Raw genomic sequence first — 19407 nt, 5'->3', positions numbered from 1 at the left:
GTTAATATTTTAAATTTTTGAGAGACAGAGAGGAAAGAGGGGGAGCTAGGGAGGGAGGGAGAGAGAAGAGGAAGAGAGATCATCCATCTGTTGGTTCACGCCCCAAACACAGCAGCAGCTGTGCCCTGTGTCCACTGGAGCTAAGCAGAGTTGTCAGGTGCCTGGCAGAGTCTGGCTCTCATTCTCAAATATGTCACTTTCTGGTGAAATTGTGAACACCACAGAGAATTAGGTCACCTGCACCCAAAAGGTAGACATAGTAATGGGAAGAGGGTCACCCCCTCCTTTAACATGGTTTGGAGAATTTTCTATGTGGCAAGGCACGTGTGCAAAGGACTTCCTAAACTGGACTCATAGTGCCTGGGAACTCAATCCAGATTTCCCACGTGTGTGGCAGGGACCCAATTACTTGACTGAGAACCAGTGCCTCTTAGGGTACACATTTGAAGGAAGCTAGAATTTGGAGGAGAGCCAGGACTTGAACTCAGCACTTTGATATGGGGTGCTGCATCCCAACTGGCATCTTAGCCAGTAGGCCAAATACTCCTAATTCTGTTCCTTTTAAACCTCACTAGAAGCTGAGCATATACTAGCACTGGGGAAAGCCCATTCACTGCTGCTGACTGATGGGATTTTTGTTACGATGGCCCATGTTCTTGCCACAACTTTCTGGGGAGAATAGAAAGGCCTGTGAGAAGGCTGTTGACTTCCAGAGTTACTTGGGAACTGAGTAGGGAGTTTCAGCTTGAGAATGGAAGGCAGCAGGAGTTTATTGAACACTGCCGAAAAGGTAGGGATGAGTTGCCTCAAAGGGCACCCAGAGCTGTTATTTCATTATCTAAACTGAGAGTCACAGCTGGGTTGGGATCTTTCATCTCTGTGGGCTGTGCCCATTGAAGCCAAGGAGAGTTGTCAGGTGCACGAGAGTCAGGCTGCAGTTCTCAAGTACGTCGCTGTTCCGGAGGAAATGTTAACACTACAGAGAACTAGGTCACCTGCACCCAGAACATAGGTCTAGCAATGGGAAGAGATGGCCACCTCCTTAACATGGTTTTAGGTTTTCCTTAATAGGAAGGTATATGGACAATGGACCTTCTAAATTGGACTCGCAGTACCTGGGATCACAGAATTAGAAAGCTACACTTGCCTGACTAGAAGTTTCCGCTTCCCTGGGTGCACTGACATGTCCAGTCATTAACAGCCATAGATACATTAGCATGAATTCATTTTTCGGCTGAACTGTTTTTGCCAGCCAAGAAAGACCATTTGTCACTAGAAATAAATGCAGTACTGGTCAGTTTTGTATGGAGATAAAGAGGCAGATGGGACAGAAAAGGCTAGGGTTTGCTCCTGTCAGGAAGTGTAGTTGTATTCATGTGTCACTGCGAGGAATCCTGTGAAAATAAGGCATGCAGGTGTCAACAAAGGCAAGGTCCATGGGCATAGACTGCATGCTTAGTCAACATCACAGTCTTTCCAGGAACTGGTCTTTTAGGAATATAGCACTAAGAGCGTAATTTTCCACTTTGTATTAATGAACCGAGGTGGCATTTTAGTAACCAAATAATGAGCTGCAAACCTTAAATCAGATCTTTCTCTGCAGACAGGAAGCAGAGCTGAGGCAACCAAGCCCTGACATGCACTGTGTTTTGTGATCCCAGGGAAAGCATTGTCCTCCTTGTGCTAAACGTCTTTGAAGCGACCTCAACTATTTCACCCATTTCGCAAGTCCTCATTCGTGCATGCCGTTACACAGCAGAGTCACATCCATTGTATATTTAGCTTATTTGAATGTAATAATAGATGTTCCTGTCTCCGTCTTCCATGTCTTATGTAATTTAAATGTTCTAAAATTATAATGTGCCATTTCAATTTTCCCCATACATTTTATTACTGTAGCAATAAATGATCACTGCATAAATTGAGAAAATAAATACAGAACAGATATTTTACTGAAATTTTTAAAGAAATTTTTAAAGAATCAAATGGCTTGATTTATAGATTTCCCTCCTTTCCTCCCTGCTTTCATCCATGCCTTCTTTCCTCCCTACGTTTCTTTGTCTTCGCTTTTCATCTTTTTCCCCCCTTTCCCATTTTTCCTCCTTCCTGTGTATTTTTTCTTTCCTTTTTGTTCTTTCTCTCTTTCAGTCCAGCATTGAAAAACAAACATGGGCTTACTCTGGAGGTTTGGCAACACTAGGTATTTACATGGAGCTATGATATGTATCAGAGGAGGTGCAAAATGTGAAGCTGGGGGCTAACTGTTGGTTATCACACTGAAGAGGAGGACGTGGGAAGGCATCTATTGAAATAACCAAAAGAAAGTAACTATGTGAAGTGTCAAGGGAGAGATGTGGATACAGGATTCTGTGGGTGTTTACAGGCAGGCAAAAATCTGCTCTTCAAAGTTGCTTTTCCACCCGCCCAGCAACCTCACTAAGTAGCATCACCATTTTACCAGATCTCCCAAGCCAAACGTTTTCTCATCCATTAAGTCTTCCTCTCCCTCACATCTCATAATTGGTCCCCAACTTCTTTTGATTTTGTCTCCCAAGTATATTTCAACTCCATCCAATTTTCTCCATCTCCAGCCTGTTTTAAGTCACCATGCCTTTTCATCTGGGTGACTGTAATAATACCCTTTTACTTGGTTTCTCCCTCCACCTTCTTTTTTTATTCTTGTATCACACTCTCTTCTTTATATACTTAAATTAGATCATGTGACTTCCCTGCTCAGAATTCTCCAGTCAGTTTCCTGTTACAGTTAGAATCAAATGCATGCTGTTCCCCATCATGGCTGTTCCATCTCCTGTTTACCTCTGTAGTCTCCTGGCTACTTTCTACCTTCCCATTATGCTTTGTATCCCACAGCACTCTTTAATTACTGAAGTATGCCACAGAGCCTTTTTACTCGCTATTTGCACTGCTTGAAACTCATTCGCTGTACTCTTTTATAAATGGCTATCTTTTTTCATTAATATTTTTTATTTGAAAAGCAGATTTTATGAAGAGGGAAGGAGAGAGAGAGAGAGAGAGAGAGAGAGAGAGAGAGAGAGAGAGGAAGACAGATCTTTTATCCACTGGTTTACTCCCAAAATGGCTATAATATCTAGAGTTGATCCAATCTGAAGCCAGGAACTTCTTCTGGGTCTCCTTTGGGGTCCAGGAACCTGGGCCATCTTTCACTGCTTTCTCAGTCCATAAGCAGGGTTATGGCTCCGAAGTTGAGTGCTAATTGGGACTATAACTGATGCCTGTACAGGATGCCAGTGCTACAAGCAGAGGATTAGCCTATTGAGCCACTATTCCAGCCCTTGCTATCTCCTTCTAGTTCTTCAGTTTTCAGCTTAAATTCTCCTTCTCTATGAAGATGTCACCGAGCAGCCTTTTGAACTTAGATCTCATCCTGTGCCATTATTTGCTTCATTCAGATATGCTTATTGAAATGTATGATTGTCAATTTCCTAGATTTTTGTCTGTATCTCTCATTAGTGTGTAAGTTAACAGAAAAGACCATAACTACATTTTTTTAAAAAAAATCATTGTAACCTGAGCATTTATTGGATGAATAAGACAATGAGTCATTGTGAGCTAGACTGGTCAGGGAAGGCTAACTGGACGACAAAGGATGTGAGATAGGTTTTGAATAATGGAAAGAGTTTCATAATCAAGATGAGAAAGAAATTCCGAGAGTGTAGTGGAAATGCAGTTGCTGAGACAGCTGTGGTCCTGGCGCATTTGGGCGGCCATGGGACATGAGAGCTGTCTGTACTGGGCGGCCATGGGACACAAGAGCTCTCTGCACTGGGTGGCCATGCAACATGAGAGCTCTCCACACTGGGCGGTTCTCATGAGGGAGTCAGAGCAGGTTTGTTAGCTGGTTTACATATAATCACGTTGAGTCTCACAATTTGCCTTTTAGTTTTTTTTAAAGTAGTTAATAGAAAGTCACGCAGAATTGTGAAGTGGAGTTCTGGACAGTGCTTTGACAAGGCTTTCTGAGGAGGAAATTGGTGTGTAAGTTTTTAGAAAGTGTTTTTTAATCCAGAGACAATAAGTCTCATTGGTTAAATGGACACATAAGGAAAACATACAAATTCACATTGGCCAGAAAAAATTGTGTTTTGATTCCAAGACCCTGTTTAATGAGAAAATATGTAGGAAAATGAAATAGGATCTGGCTTTTTCCCCCCTCTTTGAGCTAGTAAGCAGAGATGGGTTACAGGAAGTTACGGGATAATACATTTGTTATACCCTCTGTTTTGGAACAAATGAAAGCTTACAGTATTGCTAGAGTTGCCATTTAATTTTTAAAACCTTTTAGGAGACAAGGTGTCTGATTTATAAACTTGAGTTCTGAACACTAGATTGCTATGCACTAGACTACACTACATTCAGTACAAGGAGCTGGGCTAATTCATTGGCAGCATTTGAGTGAAATGAAGTACATTCACATTTAGCAAATTAGGAATTAGAACAATGAAGCTATTTTGGTACTTAAGTCAGACAGGGCTCTGCTTGAACACAGAGTGCTCCTTCCTGACTCTGCCCTTTGCTCCCACTCATTTTCTTCTTCTCAACCCCCCATCTCCTACCTGTCTTGCAATCTGTGCCTTACCAATCCTTCAAGGTTGGCACCGTTAGCATGTCGTCTCTGATAATTCAGCTCATATGGAGCACAGCCTTTTCACAAATTTTAAAGCAATCAGAATCCAATACAGCTTTCAATTTGATATTATCCCTTGTTGTTTATGCAGTTTCATGAATACTATTTTCTGTTTACCTCTATTGGGAGCATATTATACCTGCATCCATCAAAGCACTGGAATACACCACTGGGGTTGGTAATAGCTTGTAGAATAAATGGGCTAATTCACTGATAATATGTAAGTTAGAATTAGCAGCAAGATACAAAGTATGTTGTGTTTGGTATAGCATATCTGAAAACTCACAAAATTACATAATATTCTATTAACAAGGAATACAATTTGGGTGAGGATACCAAAACCAAAAGACCTTCAATGAGTTCCTTAAGGTCAAAGGTATAGGTAGCAGCAGAGCTTCAACTAGACCTCTGGCTTAGTGCCATAGTTTCACAAAATTTGATAATATTTTGTAAGTTATAGATAAACATGGACCTAGGTATTTCATGATGGGATCTGATTGTAGCAAAAAGAGAGCCAAGTGACCAGTTCTCTGAGTCCCCAAGAATGAAGTGCTTCATCAAGTTAAGTTGCCTAGAAGAATGTCCCCCTCCCCCTCCCACCTGTACCCTCTCAGAGGTACCCCTCAGGAAGACGGGCCTTTCATTTACTCCTTCTTTCTCTGCATCTGAAAGCCCTGAGCCAGGCAGAACCCGTCCCAGCCCATAACTTGAATGAGAGGCAAGCATGGATAAGGAACATGGTTTGCAAAGTCATGGTCATGGAGGCCCTTAGTTTTATTGAGGGATCCCTCAGAGCTGATGGGATCTTGGAAGAATCTGTGTAGCTGAATTACAATCCATACACTTTAAATAATTCGTTGATATATCCCGTATAAAGATCAGACCTAATTTTGTAGTCTGTTTCAGTCAAATATGTTCCCTAATATACTATCTCAGTATTATAAAAATCTTCTACCCCCAAAGCCCAGGTTAGCTGGTCTCCACTCATTATTCTCAGGAGGTAACCGTTGAGGCCCTGGAACTGAAAGCCTGGTGTGGTAGAACAAGCACTGGGAGCAGGAGACGCTGCCACCAGTCCCACCTGTGTGGTTAAACTGCTGTGAGAAATACACGTTTCCTTTTCTGGGCTTCAGTTATCTCATCTATGAGATAGGGATAATTATAGTTTCTGGCAGGATTAAGTTCCCCAAACTTTCCACCTTAATGCTCTACACTAAGCTGCTTTGACTTTGTAAATTTCAGTTCAGATGAACTAAAATTCAACAATTACGACTGTTGGATTTTTTCAACAGTCATAACTCAACCGGGAGGGTATCTCAAGCTGCATTTCAGTGAAAGCACATGGAGTGGAAAAATTTGGATTTTCAAAGTACCATTACTTTTTGAGTTTTTGGTTTTACTGTTTGATTTAGTTTGAATATCACGTACTGTTTGACAAAAAGCATGCAGTTTTATAAAAGGACACATGAGTTGAGCAAGGTTGACTATCACAATCACAGAAATACCCATGAGGAGAGCAGCTGCCTCTTCTTACCTCGCTCTGTGTCGTAGAGGTACACGAATTTCTCCCACTTGTAGTGACCCAGAAGACTTAGAATAGCGCCTTTCAAGGCTGGGCGCATCTGGATGACAAACTGCACATCTGCGTCAGTAGGGAAACTGGGTGTGACAAAGGACGTGTGCAGGGCCCCACAGAAGGAGGTCAGCGTGTTCATTGACATCTGGTCATAGAATCCAAAAATGGCATACACCCCTCTGGAGAACTGGGAGCAGACTGTAACGAGAAAGAGAAACACACGTCAGTGGCCCCGTGGTCCTCTGCTGTGGCTTGCAGAATGGGATCTAGAGGCCACAGTTAGGCCCTAAATTATGTGCCTCAGGAGGAAACCAAGACTGCAAAAAATCTTGAAAAATCCCTTTAATTCAGGTCCCCAGTAGAAAAGCAATGGAGCGAAGAATTTATTTGACACAGTTACATGCCATCTGTGTTTTCTGTGAGCAGGAAATTAAGAACATGTAGGAATAAAAGAAGTGGAAGTTGATTTACCCTCTTTCTGCACCCCTCCCTGCTCACCTCTGTGGCACTGCTCACCTCTGTACCACAGCTGCCCAGGGGCTTCTTAGTGTAACTAAGACTCCATCAAGGTGTAACTTGCTTGTGTCACACCCCTTCAATGTTTTTTCTTCTAGAAGACAATGATAATGGAAGATTTAGACTAACTGTTCACACGTATGCTAGCAAATATGTTCTTTGTTCCAGGTAATATGTTTTAACCATGGTTACATTATGATTAAGACCCTTATATATGCTATTAATTTAAAGGAGTTAAAATTCTGGGCATTATCCATTTCAGGCTGCCTATCTTGCCCAAGTATCATTGGCAAATTTCTATCTTGATCCTTTCCTGCCTGTTTTAGTAGGTCACATACAGAACTTTCGTGTCTTCCTCATGGTTGTTGCCAGCTTTCTTACATTTCAAAGTGGACTATACCAATGCCTCTTTCTTCTTCTGGCCCAGATGATCTTAACAAATGTGGACCAGTTTCAATCTTAGCTTCAGTAGAACATAATTAGCAAAGCAAATCAGCTACAGCAACACTGTGTGGTGCATTCCCAAATCAAGTAGAAATGATCTTTAGATTATCTACACGATTGCTCCCTTCCATGCAGGTGAAGCAAACATAGCAGGCATAATATGGCATGGTTTAAGGGGTCCTGCATGGTTTCCTTTATCTGCTATGAAACCCTGAATATCACCAGTAGGCTTATTTCTTCAAGTTTCTTGTGTTCAAAAGTTTGTGACTTGGGAGGAATGATTAAACACAATATTTTAAAGCTGTTATCGTGGCAGTGTAGATTAGTATGCTCTACTGAATAACTGGACAATGAGTGCCAACAGATAGGTTTTGATGGGGATGGGTGAGGTAGAGAAGAGAGTGTGTCTGAAAAGAGGGTCTGAAGTCCTTCATAGGAAGAGAAACAGTGAAGGCACTGGGGCACCCAAAAGGAGGGAGGTAATGAAAGCAGGCTGGGAGTAAGCGATAATCACAGCATTCATTTCTTGACACTACTGCTCTGTTGTGAAAAAAAGAGAGTTCTAAGTGTCTGTAGTATCTAGCCTTTCTTGCGTTCTGTTGAAATCTATGTGGATCAGGACTGCTTTTTATCGGTCAGACTCAAATTTTCAGCTTGAGGGTAGCATTTCAAAGGTGCTTCTTAGATATCCGGTCATCTCCCAAAGCAAAAGCTCTAGGCCACAGCTTGCGAAATTCTAAGTGACCTACTAAAACATGCACAGAAAGTCTTTATAGTAAAAGGAATGAAAAAAAAAAACTGGAGAATGAGTCTAGGGTACTTTGATACAGGGGTTCATATGGAACACAGAAAAAAATGGGTATCTTGGGAATATTAAAGAAAAGTATCATTTTCAAATTCATCCTCTAAATAGAAGCTTTGTAGTACCAGGACAAATCTTGGCCAGTACATGTACTTTTCTATCAACATATCAATAATAACTATAACGGCCAGTTATAAAAACAGCCAAGGACTATGCTAAATACTATTTAAGTGTTATCTCATTTAAAATGTCCACCTACCCTATTTTATAAATAAGAATTCTGAGACAAAAAATGTTCTAGCTAGTCAATGGAGGAGCCAGAATTTGAATTTGAGTCTGACTTCAAAACTCACACTTCCTCAAAGAGTAATTATTGGCTCATATAAGATAGAGGTTCCAAATTAGCAAATAAAAATATACACTGTCCAATTAAAATTGTACTTTCAGACAAATAACAAATTATCTTTAGTAAAATTGTGCCCTGAATAATATACAATTATTTATTTATCTGAAATTCAAATAAACTGAGCACCTTGTACCTTTTCTTGCAACTTTTGAAAGTAGTTGTTCTTAGTGAAGGTCATGGGGCTGGAAGGCTGGAACAAGCCATCATGGACCTTCAACTGAAATGTTTTGGAAGGTAGTCAATAAATCTCAGATCCTTAGAAACTAACAAGACAAGGACGAGGATTTATAAATTCTATAGAAGAAATAGCCTTGTAGGGAAATGCAACATATTTTCAAAATGGAGAAGCCCAACCTGGAAGAGAAAAACATAGTTGTGGTCCACGAAGGGTTTCTAAAAACCATTCATATCTGGCAAGGAAACAGAAAACAAAAGGAAACACTTTCTGCTGCCAACATGCATTCTTGAGTAACCCCTCTAGATCTGCAGATCACTACCCCAGCCTTAGTGGACAGAGGGATGGTGTTTCCACAGCTCCTGATCCCTTGCATCTGTTACCAAGACCTATATGGCTGCTGAGACCAATAGAAGCATTTTATAATGCTATTACCACCAGTTACTGTAGAAGAAGATATAAGGAAGATCATACTACAGCATCCATCTGGAAATATAAACAAAATTGACTACAAAACTGATACTTGATAACAGATTCTCAGGAAAAAGCTTTGGATCACAAAGGCCACTCTTTGTAAGTGTTAGAAATAACTCACCTTTGAGATACACAAAGATCACCATAGGGACACAAGGATTATGAAAAAGCAAGACAACATGATATCTTCAAAGAAAGCACAATAATGTTTATATAACAGATTTCAAAGAGGACTAAATGGACAGCAGGCCTCCTCAAGAACCCAAAAGAATGGTGAAAAGATTGTTCAAAGAGATAAAAAGGAATGCAGACAGACAGATGAATGAAATCAGGGAAACAATGTATAATTTGTATGAAAAATTCGGCCTGGAGATCTTGCAAAAGAACCAAACAGAAATCTTCTAAATGGAGAAATCAGTAAGTCTAATTTAAAAAAAAAAAGTACAGTCAAAACCCTCAATAATAGACTAGGTAAAACAGAAGAAAGATTACCTCAACTTGAGGATAATTCTTTTCAAATATCCTAGTCAGGACCAACCCCCCACCCTTCCCCAACACACACACCACACACACCAAAGAAAAAGATTAAAATGAAACAAAGCAACCTTCTGTACCTTTGGAATGCCATTAAGTGAGCAAATACTCAAATTCAGGAGATTCCTGAGGGTGACGACATGAGAGCTGAAAACTTCCTCTCTGGAGAGAGATGTGGCCATCTGAGTACAGGAGGCCTTGTAGGCCCCCACTATGATGACCAGAAAAACTTCTCATTGTGACATCATTAGAGTGAGACTCTCAAAATTGTAACAGAATTCTAAAGTTCTCAAGAGAAGAGTGTCAAGTTACTTTTAAGGGAATGTCCATCAGATTAACAGTAGATTTCTCAACAGAAACTCTATATGCCAGAAGTGAATGAAATAACATCTTTTTTCCAAAGTATAGTTGCCGAATAAGAATACTTTATCAAAGAATGTTATCTCTTAAAAAAATTATTTCTTTTTTCTCTTGTAATACTTTAAACTTTTGAAAATTTATTTTTAACATTGTTTATATAGTTGGGAGGGATGCATGCCAATATGCCATTTGCCCTACCATGCCTGCTCCAGCCCTGAATCTCATGCCTGCCAGCGGGTGCAGCAAATCTGCATGACATGTTCTGCTCTCAGTCTTGGTGTTTGCTTGTGGCAGTGGGGGCTGTAGTCTGGTCCTGCCAGCATCCTCCCAGCCCCAGCTTCCTTGAGTCTGCAATCCACCAGGGAGACCCAGAAAAAAACTTTTGGCTCTTGGCTCCCAGTTTTGGTCTGGCCCAACCCCAGCCATTCATTGTGGCCATTTGGGGAGTGAACCAGCAAATGGAATATTCTCTCTCTCTTTCTCTCTTTGTGTGTGTTTGTAACTCTGACTTTCAAGTAGACAAATAAAATTTTACAAGACCAGAATTATTTCAGTTCCAAAAACCAAAGAAAGAACAAAATATCATAGATATGAACATAGATAAAAATGAAAATAGAAAATATGAACATAGATAAAAAAAATCTCAATAAAATACTGGCAGATCAAATCTAATAACCCATCAAAAATATCCAGCATTATAGTCATGTGGATTTATTTCAGGGATGAGTGGTTAAACATATGCAACTCAACAAATGAGAATCACATCACCACAATACAGTATAAAAATCATGAGATCATTCAAAGGAAAAAATTTAACACCCATTTATGATGAATAGCTAGAACAAGTTTATTATAGATAGAACATGCTGCAGTGTAATAAAGGCTGTGTGTCACAGCTCCACAGTCACCATCATACTGAATGGAGAAAAGCAGAAAACATTTCTTCTAAGTTCTGGAACCAAATAATGTGCACACTTACCACTCATTCAAAATAGTACTGATAATTTTAACTAGAGTCATTAGAAAAGAGAAAAAGGGCATACAAATAAAGAAGAGGAAGCCACATTTTTCCTGCTTCCAGATTACATGATTTTATAAAGAGAAACCTAAAGATTCAATCAATTCTTAGAATTGTTTTTTTTTAATCAATAAAATTGTAGGACACAAAATCAGCAAACAAAAATTAGTAACATTTTTTTTTGCCCAAATAGTAAAACTCTACTGAGAAAAAAATTACATGAGCAATACCATTCACAATAGATCCAGAAAAAATACCTTGGAAGAAACTTAATCAACAAAGTAAAAACTCATCAATGAAAAATTATGATACATGGATGGATAAGAATGAGAAAGACATACAGAAAAATGGAAAGACTTCTCATGTTAATGGATTGAAATAATATTATTAAAATATCAGTATTAACCAAGTCATTGTACAGATTCAGTACATCCTCATCAAATTAGAAATATAATTCTCTGAACTAGAAAATCCTAAAATCCATATGGAAGTAAAAATTTTCTAAAATGTAAAAGCAATGTTATGAAAATGTACAAGGCTAAAGGGCATCACAATACCAGATTTTGGGACATCTTACAGAATTATTCTAATCAAACTGCACGATACTGGCATAAAAAGACAATGTGATGGAATAGGAAACCCTAGAAATGATTTCATATATCTACAGCCAACTGAAATTTAGTGCCAAAAACAGAGTAGAGAAAACATAGTCCCTTCAATAAATGGTGCTGGGAAAATTGGATGTTAATATTCAAAAGATTGAATTTTGATCCCCCTACCTCTTCTTCTATATAAAAATCAATTCTAAGAACAAGCGTGAATTCAATGTAAGACTTGACATTATACAACTGCTAGAAGAAAACATAGGTAAAACAGTTCAAGAGATTTTCATAGTCAACTATTTCTTGGAAAACACTCCAAAGTAAATTCAAGAAAAACAAACAAAAAAATAGACAAATGGGATTATGTCAAACTAAGAGGCAAGGAAACAGACTGAAAAGACAACTAACGGAATTTTCATGTAGCATATCTGAGATATTAAAAATAATAATTTAAATTTCAGTTAAGAAATGGGCAAAGACTTTCCTCAAATATGTTAAATGCAAGTACATGAAATAAATGCTTATTATCATTAGCCTTCAGGGAAATGCAACTCTAAAACACAACGAGGTATAATTTCACTTCACTTTGAATGGCTGTTATCAAAGAGACAAAAATAATAAATCCCTTGCATCCTGCTGGTGGGACTGCAAAGTAGTAAAACACTTATAGGTTCCTCAGAAACTTAAAATAGATCTACCATTTAAACCAGGTATGCAACTTCTTGGTTTCTGTCTAGGGCAAATGAAATCACCATGAGATACTTGGACTCCATGTTCATTGCAGCACCATTCACAATAGTCTAAACTGGAATGAATGCAGGTGTCCATTGATGGATGAATGAATAAATGAAAATTGGTTTGTATACACAATGGAATGTTATGCTGCCATAAAGAAATGCAATCTTGACATTTACAGCAACATATATAGAACTGGAGGTGACTGTGGCTTACAATAACGTATTGTGTACTGTTTAAAGAAATGGAAAGTAGGGGCCCGGTGGCATGGCCTAGCGGCTAAAGTCCTCGCCTTGAAAGCCCCGGGATCCTCTATGGGCGCCGGTTCTAAGCCCGGCAGCTCCACTTCCCATCCAGCTCCCTGCTTGTGGCCTGGGAAAGCAGTTGAGGAAGGCCCAATGCATTGGGACACTGCACCCGTGGGGAGACCCGGAAGAGGTTCCAGGTTCCCGGCTTTGGATCAGCGCGGACTGGCCCGTTGTGGCTCACTTGGGGAGTGAATCATCGGATGGAAGATCTTCCTCTCTGTCTCTCCTCCTCTGTGTATATCTGGCTGTAATAAGAATGAATAAATCTTTAAAAAAAAAAAAGAAATGGAAAGTAGGAATTGATATGTACCAAAGACAAAGGAAAGATAAAATAGGCTAATTACCCAATCTGATTGAGATATTGCACCATATCCCATAAAAGTACTTACATTAATTAAAACATTTAAAAATAATTTTTAGAAAAGCAGGTATGTTACAGTGGTGAGATTCTGTTAACAAAAAAACTTTGTATTCTTTTGTCTTTTTTGTCTTCAGGGTATAGAATTAATCATTGCTAGTTCATACATAGAACTTTCATATTTTATTTATTAAGTTAAGCTATAGGAAATACCCATAAACCTTTTACCAGACTAAGAAACATTACTTATAACTTATTTTTCCATGTTCCTATCAGGCAACTATTATCTTACATTTTATATGTATTATTATCTTGGTCTTTTGAAAGTACACACATGCACAAATAACACATTGTGGAGTTTTATATTTTATCTATATAGAGGGAGCAAATTTCATCTATTTAATATATACAGTTTCAAGAACATAATGATACTTCCCATCTTACTCTCCCTCCTTTGCTCCCACCCTTGTTTCTCCTTCCTTTCTTATTTTTCTTCTATTTTTACAATGATACGCTTTCAGTTTACTTTATAACTACTGAGCTTCCCCCTTCACTAAATAACGAAGTAAACAAGTATTAAGTATAAAAACTGCTGTTCCTCAAGAGCATATAGAAGGATTATAGATGATAATCAAATCTCAAAATGTCAATTTTGCTCATATGTATTTGTAGGTACTCTATGTATTAGTTATCACATATCAGGGAAGCATGATATTTGTATTTTGGGGGACTGACTGATTTCATTTAGCATAATCGTCCCCAATTGCATTCCATTTTGTTTCAAAAGACAAAATTTCATTTTGAGCATTCCATTATGCATATATACTTTACCCAAGATGTCATCATTGATGAACATCTTGGCTGATTCAGCATCTCATATATTATCAATTGAATTTATATAAACATGAAAGCACAGATAACTCTCTCATATGCTGATTCCATTTCCTTTGGGTGAATTCTCAGGAGTGGGATGGCTGGGTTATATTTTAGATTTATTTTCAGATTTCTGATTACTCTATAGTGTCTTCCATAATGGTTATCTAGTACATTCCCACCAACTGTGGTTTTGCTTATTTTAAAGGTTTATAACAAGAGCATCAAATTTATTATGGTATCTAGACTTGGGTCAAACTGTGTGTGGTTTCTAAGAAGGTGTGCCTAGTGAGATCTTAAGGCCTGTGTATGTAATGAGAGAAGAGACAAAAGAAGACCTTAAAAGAATCATGGGGGAGGAAATGTGAGAAACCCCACTGAAAATTAAAATATATATATATATATCAGAACTAAGCATGTGATTTTGGTTGTGATGCAGGCAAGAAGTTTAGAAGACTTAAACATCAGCAACAATCCCCAAAGAATATCATGCTAGCTTTTGCATACAAGTAGACACTCACTAGAGGACAAAGACAGAGAGTCTCAGGAGAAACTGAGTGAGCACTCTATTCAGATGAAGCAGAGTTATTGCTCTCCTGTGAACACTAACCTTAGTGTATAGAGGTTCCATACACTATAACCCATCACTGTACAGGTAGCACAAGGGCCAGAGAGCAGTAGCCCACTGCCATAGCAAGATGGGCTTAACAACACCTGAAAGAAGCTGGGGCATGGGAGATGTGCACATATACTCTCAAGAGGATCCCTGCCCAACTTTGGCTGAAGAAAGTAGAGTTGAAATGAACACACAAGGGCAGTGCCTATGTTTTTAGATATGTAGAATTTTTGAGCTAGATGAAACATTAGGACTTTTGATGAGGAAGTTTTCAGGAATACTTGGTGGTTAAATCCTTTCTCCAAATACAATTTTATGTGGAGAAGTCCAACACATAGAATATGCCAAGTGGGTGTTTTCTGGTTGAATGTAGTTCCATTGGTCTGATGCCTTGCTGTCATAAGGAAACTATGGCACAAAAATAAAGGAGGTGTCTTATACAAGGTTGCACAATGAGTCATGAAACAATGTACCAAAAATGCTTTTATCATCTTTTTGCCATTCCCACTCTGGTGATATCAAGGGTAGGGTAGGTCAGGATTTGCCTGGCATGAAAGTGACTTACTTTCAAAGCCTAGTTCTCTGCCGAAGTGGAATAGATGGTTCCACCAGGGGAACCATGACTTTTCTGTCAGCTTCTTCCCACATTCTCTGCATCCCCAAATGTCAACAGTGAGAGCTGGTCAGTTATTGAGGATCTTTTGGTACTCGTGGTTCTTTTTTTTTTTATTATTATTGGAAAGGCAGATATACAGAGAGGAGGAGAGACAGAGAGGAAGATCTTCCGTCCAATGGTTCACTCCCCAAGTGGCCACAACATCCAGAGCTGAGCCAGTTCGAAGCCAGGAACCATGATCCCAAGGCTTTGGGCCATCGTGGACTGCTTTCCCAGGCCACAAGCAGGGAGCTGGATGGGAAATAGAGCTGCCAGGATTAGAACCGGCGTCCATATGGGATCCTGGCAAATTCGAGGTGAGGACTTTTACCGTTACGCTATCGTGCCAGGCCCACACTTGTGATTCTTTTGGAGGAATGTGTTTCCTTTTCTTGAACTGTTCAAGTAACCACACCCATTTCTTTATCTCAGAAGATCACCCTTGGTGAAATGGTGGTGGAAGAAATCTTTGTTTTGGCATCTTTGCTAGGACATCAGGAAGTGAAGAAGGCTCCTGAAGTGCAGTACCTTCTGAACTAAGTAGACCTTGTTTCCTAGTCATGACTCTGCCAGGTGTAAGTTGTATGACTTTATGTAAGTTCCTTAACCTCTCTCTACCTGACTATATGGTCATTTTTACTGAGGTAGTTCCTGCAATTAGATCATAAAGGTTGAAATCTTATATCTACCACTTTTTAAAGCAAGCTACTTAGTAATGTGCCTTCGACTTGGTTTCTTCAACTACATGAAAGTTCTTTGATGGAGACACCTGTCACAGTGCCTGACTAATGTGACAAATACTAAATTAATGCTAGCCGTGTATTCACACAATATGTATTTATTGAGCATCTACTGTGGTGAGGAGAAACTATTGTAGCTTTCAGGAGACACAAGAGTGATAAGATGATCCTGTCTATTGGAATGTATATACAAATACAAGAAATGAAGAAATGAAGATACAAAGCAGCTCAGCTTCATATGTTCCACTCTCTTTGTTAGCATAGTTTGCCACTCTCTTAGTGTAAGAACATTATCCTTCCCACGGTCCTCACGGTCCTCAGTCTCTCACTGAGTCCCAAGGAGGGCACTGTTGCTATCATTTCTTCAGTGATTTTTTTCTATTCTCATTTCTGGGTAATAACACATTAAAAGCAAAACCATGCTAATTTGCTTGAAGAACAGGCTGCTGTGCTGTGTCTCTTCCCCTTCCTGTGTAATGCCCTTGTGCTGGTAAAATGCTGCCCCCCCTCTGGGGCCTCTGTGCCTTCTCAGTGTGAAATAGCTTGGCTGGTTGCTTCCTAAAAGTACCGGTTTCCATCTCTTTGCACCAGCAAAACACCAATCTCTTGTTGAAGATGTCATTTCTGACCTCATCCTGGATAGCTGGGGGCTCTAGTGTAGCTCCCCAGCTATACTTCCTTTATCGGTGAGTGACAAGTGAGGCTTGAGACAGCTGTCACGCTTTTATTTATAGTCCCCAAGTCTGTAGGGTCAGGACAGGTATTGTTAATGTACAGTGTGGCGGCTAATTACACCATCCATATTCCAAAAGGCATCATTACACAAATGTCAAACAACTTGATTACCCCAACGATCAGAGTAGCAATATTGTATATCATTTACAGAACCTTTTTCATACTCTTTAGAATCAGTGGGAAACAAGGACACTAAAGTCTGTTATGGACTTAATGATCACATTTGAAGGAAGCAGGAAGCAGCAAAGCATAGCTATGAAGGAACAGATACAGATATATCCAAGAATGTTGTCCAGCTATGAAGGAACAGATACAGATATATCCAAGAATGTTGTCCAGGTAATACCAGAGTGCAGTGGTAAGTCCAGTGGATTAAAGGAACTTGGAGCTGGAAGGGATTTTTAAGAGATCATAAAGTCTGGTGCCTTCTAAAGATGGGGCATTGGTCCATGATGAATTTTTCAATCTGTTGTAGTAAATGTGTGTGTGTGTGTGTGTGTGTGTGTGTGTGTGTATAAAATCAATAGCTACTTTTTAGGAGGAACATTCATTTTCTCTATCACTTCTTGGTTTTAGTACTATAAGTAGAGTAACTTCTGAAATTGTGGTGGTCTTTACAATAAATGATGAGATGTTTACTATCCAGGACATACATACATATTTGTATTTACACATCAGTATAATTTAGTGCAAAAATATGAAACTCTTGCAAGTTTTCCTAATATATATTTTCCTAGGAGCTTTTTGAGATTCTTTCATGTGCTTTAAAACATTTTAGCAGAATAGACTTATGTTTTAATTACGTTTTCATGAACTTTTAAAATGTTCACTCAATTTTGCTTATTTTAAAGACAGAGGAGAGAGAGAGAGAGAGAGAGAGAATGAACATCCATCCATCCATCCACTGGCTCACCTCCAAATGAAGTTAGGCCTGAGCCAGAGCAAAGCCAGGAATCTAGAACTCAATCCATGTATCCCACATGATGACAGGGCCTCAAGTACTTGAGCCATCATCTGCTTCCTCCTGGATGCATCAGCAGGAAGCAGAACCAGCAGTGGAGGGGGAATTGACCCTAGCCACTCTGATACATGGGTTGCAGGAGTCTCCTGCAGCAGCTTATGTGTTGTGCTACAAGGCGCACATTGTCATAAACTTCTTGAAACACCCTCATATCTGTATCTATATCATGTTCTATGTGGGAAAGAAAATAAAGCCCTTCCCATAATGTCTATATCCTAATCCTCCCCCCCGCCAAATCTGTGAATCAGGTTACACAAAAATGGTAATTAGAAGTTTCAGAAAGAATAAAGTTTGCCAATCAGCTAACTCTACAAGAACAATATTATGCTGGATCATCTGAGTGGACAGTGTAACTTCAAGCTCCTTAAATGTGGGAGACAGAGGCAATAAAAAAGGATATAAGATTGATACAATATGGGAAGCACTTGATTGGCTATTCCTAACTCTGAAGGCACAAGAGAGCCATAAGCCAAGGGATGTGGCTGGTCTAAAGGTTGGAAAGGAAAAGAGGTTCTGTCTTGGAGCCTCAAGGTGGAAGTTCAGCCCTGCTGACACCTTTGTTTCAGCATACAAGATTCATACAAGACTCCTACAAGATAGAGCTATAGATCTGGAAGATAGTAGATTTGTCTCATTTCAAGCCAATAATTGTGTGAAGACTGGTTACAACAGTGAACAGAAAACCAAATGCACTTGACATGGCAAAATTAAGAGGTTGATAACTCCCCAGGTCAAGCTATAATCTTCTTATCATTTTTACCCTTTAAAATATTACTTCTTCAAGAATTCCAGAAGTTTGGAAACTAATGCTCTAGTTCAACCACCTCCTGTAAGGTCATATTGCCTGTCTTGAATCCTCGTAGTAAAACTAAGCTCACAACCTCATTGTAGGGCAGCTCTGATGGCTATAGAACTCTTTCTTGAATTAAGCCCATTTTTACTCACTGGGCCTCCTGAGTGGCACATGATATGTCTAATTCTACTTCTACATGTCCTCACTTTACTTTTTTCAGGAAGCTTGAAAATGTAATTGATGTACTCAGGATACAGGTAACGGCTAGCAGCCATTCAAGTGTGTGTCTATGGTCTCTATTGCTGCCTTCTTCCTGTCACGTTAAATCTGCTGAAAAGATCCCATTTCCCCCTAAATCCCCATAACCTCCATAAGCTATCCTTTGAATTTATTTACCATCCTCATCGATGACGGGATAAAGAGGAGCTTGTTGTCATCAGTTTCTGCTGCTCTGTTTCTGCTCCCATTACTCTACAGAAACAGTAGTCAAGTTTCATGCTGACCTCCTCCGTGCCAAATCTACTGCTATTCATAGCTGTCACTCCATGTGACTGCTGAGGCACATTTGATATTTGGTATTGGCAAATCCTCTCCCTCGAAACCCTCCTCTCCTGTATCAGAGCAGTAAACTGAAGGCTCTCCCCATCTCATTTCTTCTTGGCACACAGAAGACGCTGTTTTCAAGGATTTTGGCATTGATTCTCTTTCCTTCTTATTCTAAATGGTTTCTTTCCTCATTCAGGACATAGCTATGGAGGTTTTGTACCCCAGTCTCACTACTTCCATGCATGAATTCCAGGAAGAAAACTGTAGTGTTAGCCACCAAGTTCCAGATCTACATTTCAATTGCTGACAAAAGAGCAAGTAAACATTTTGTTTTTCTACTCCCATCCTCCACCTCTGAGTCTGCTCCTCTTGTCTTGTTGTTGTTGCTAATGCATCACTCTTTTTCTAGTCACACTAGCAAGTTACTTAAGGGTCTTTTTAGCTTTTTCTCATT

The 19407-nt window shown here is 39.4% G+C and overlaps 1 protein-coding gene across 2 annotated transcripts in view; it reads right to left on the bottom strand.

The window, feature by feature from the left end:
• GRIA3 (glutamate ionotropic receptor AMPA type subunit 3) overlaps positions 1–19407 on the bottom strand; it is a 304452-nt gene that overhangs the window by 219831 nt on the left and 65214 nt on the right. For both annotated transcript variants that reach the window (XM_004587661.3, XM_004587660.3), the window contains exon 3: positions 6201–6440. In XM_004587661.3, coding sequence (XP_004587718.2) covers positions 6201–6440 — 240 coding nt within the window. The remainder of the gene's footprint in view (positions 1–6200; positions 6441–19407) is intronic.

Source organism: Ochotona princeps, chromosome X (genome assembly GCF_030435755.1).
Source record: "Ochotona princeps isolate mOchPri1 chromosome X, mOchPri1.hap1, whole genome shotgun sequence".
NCBI classification, from domain to species: Eukaryota; Metazoa; Chordata; class Mammalia; order Lagomorpha; family Ochotonidae; genus Ochotona; species Ochotona princeps.
The sequence above is the reverse complement of the archived record's forward strand: the minus strand, read 5'-3'. Positions and strand labels throughout refer to the sequence as shown.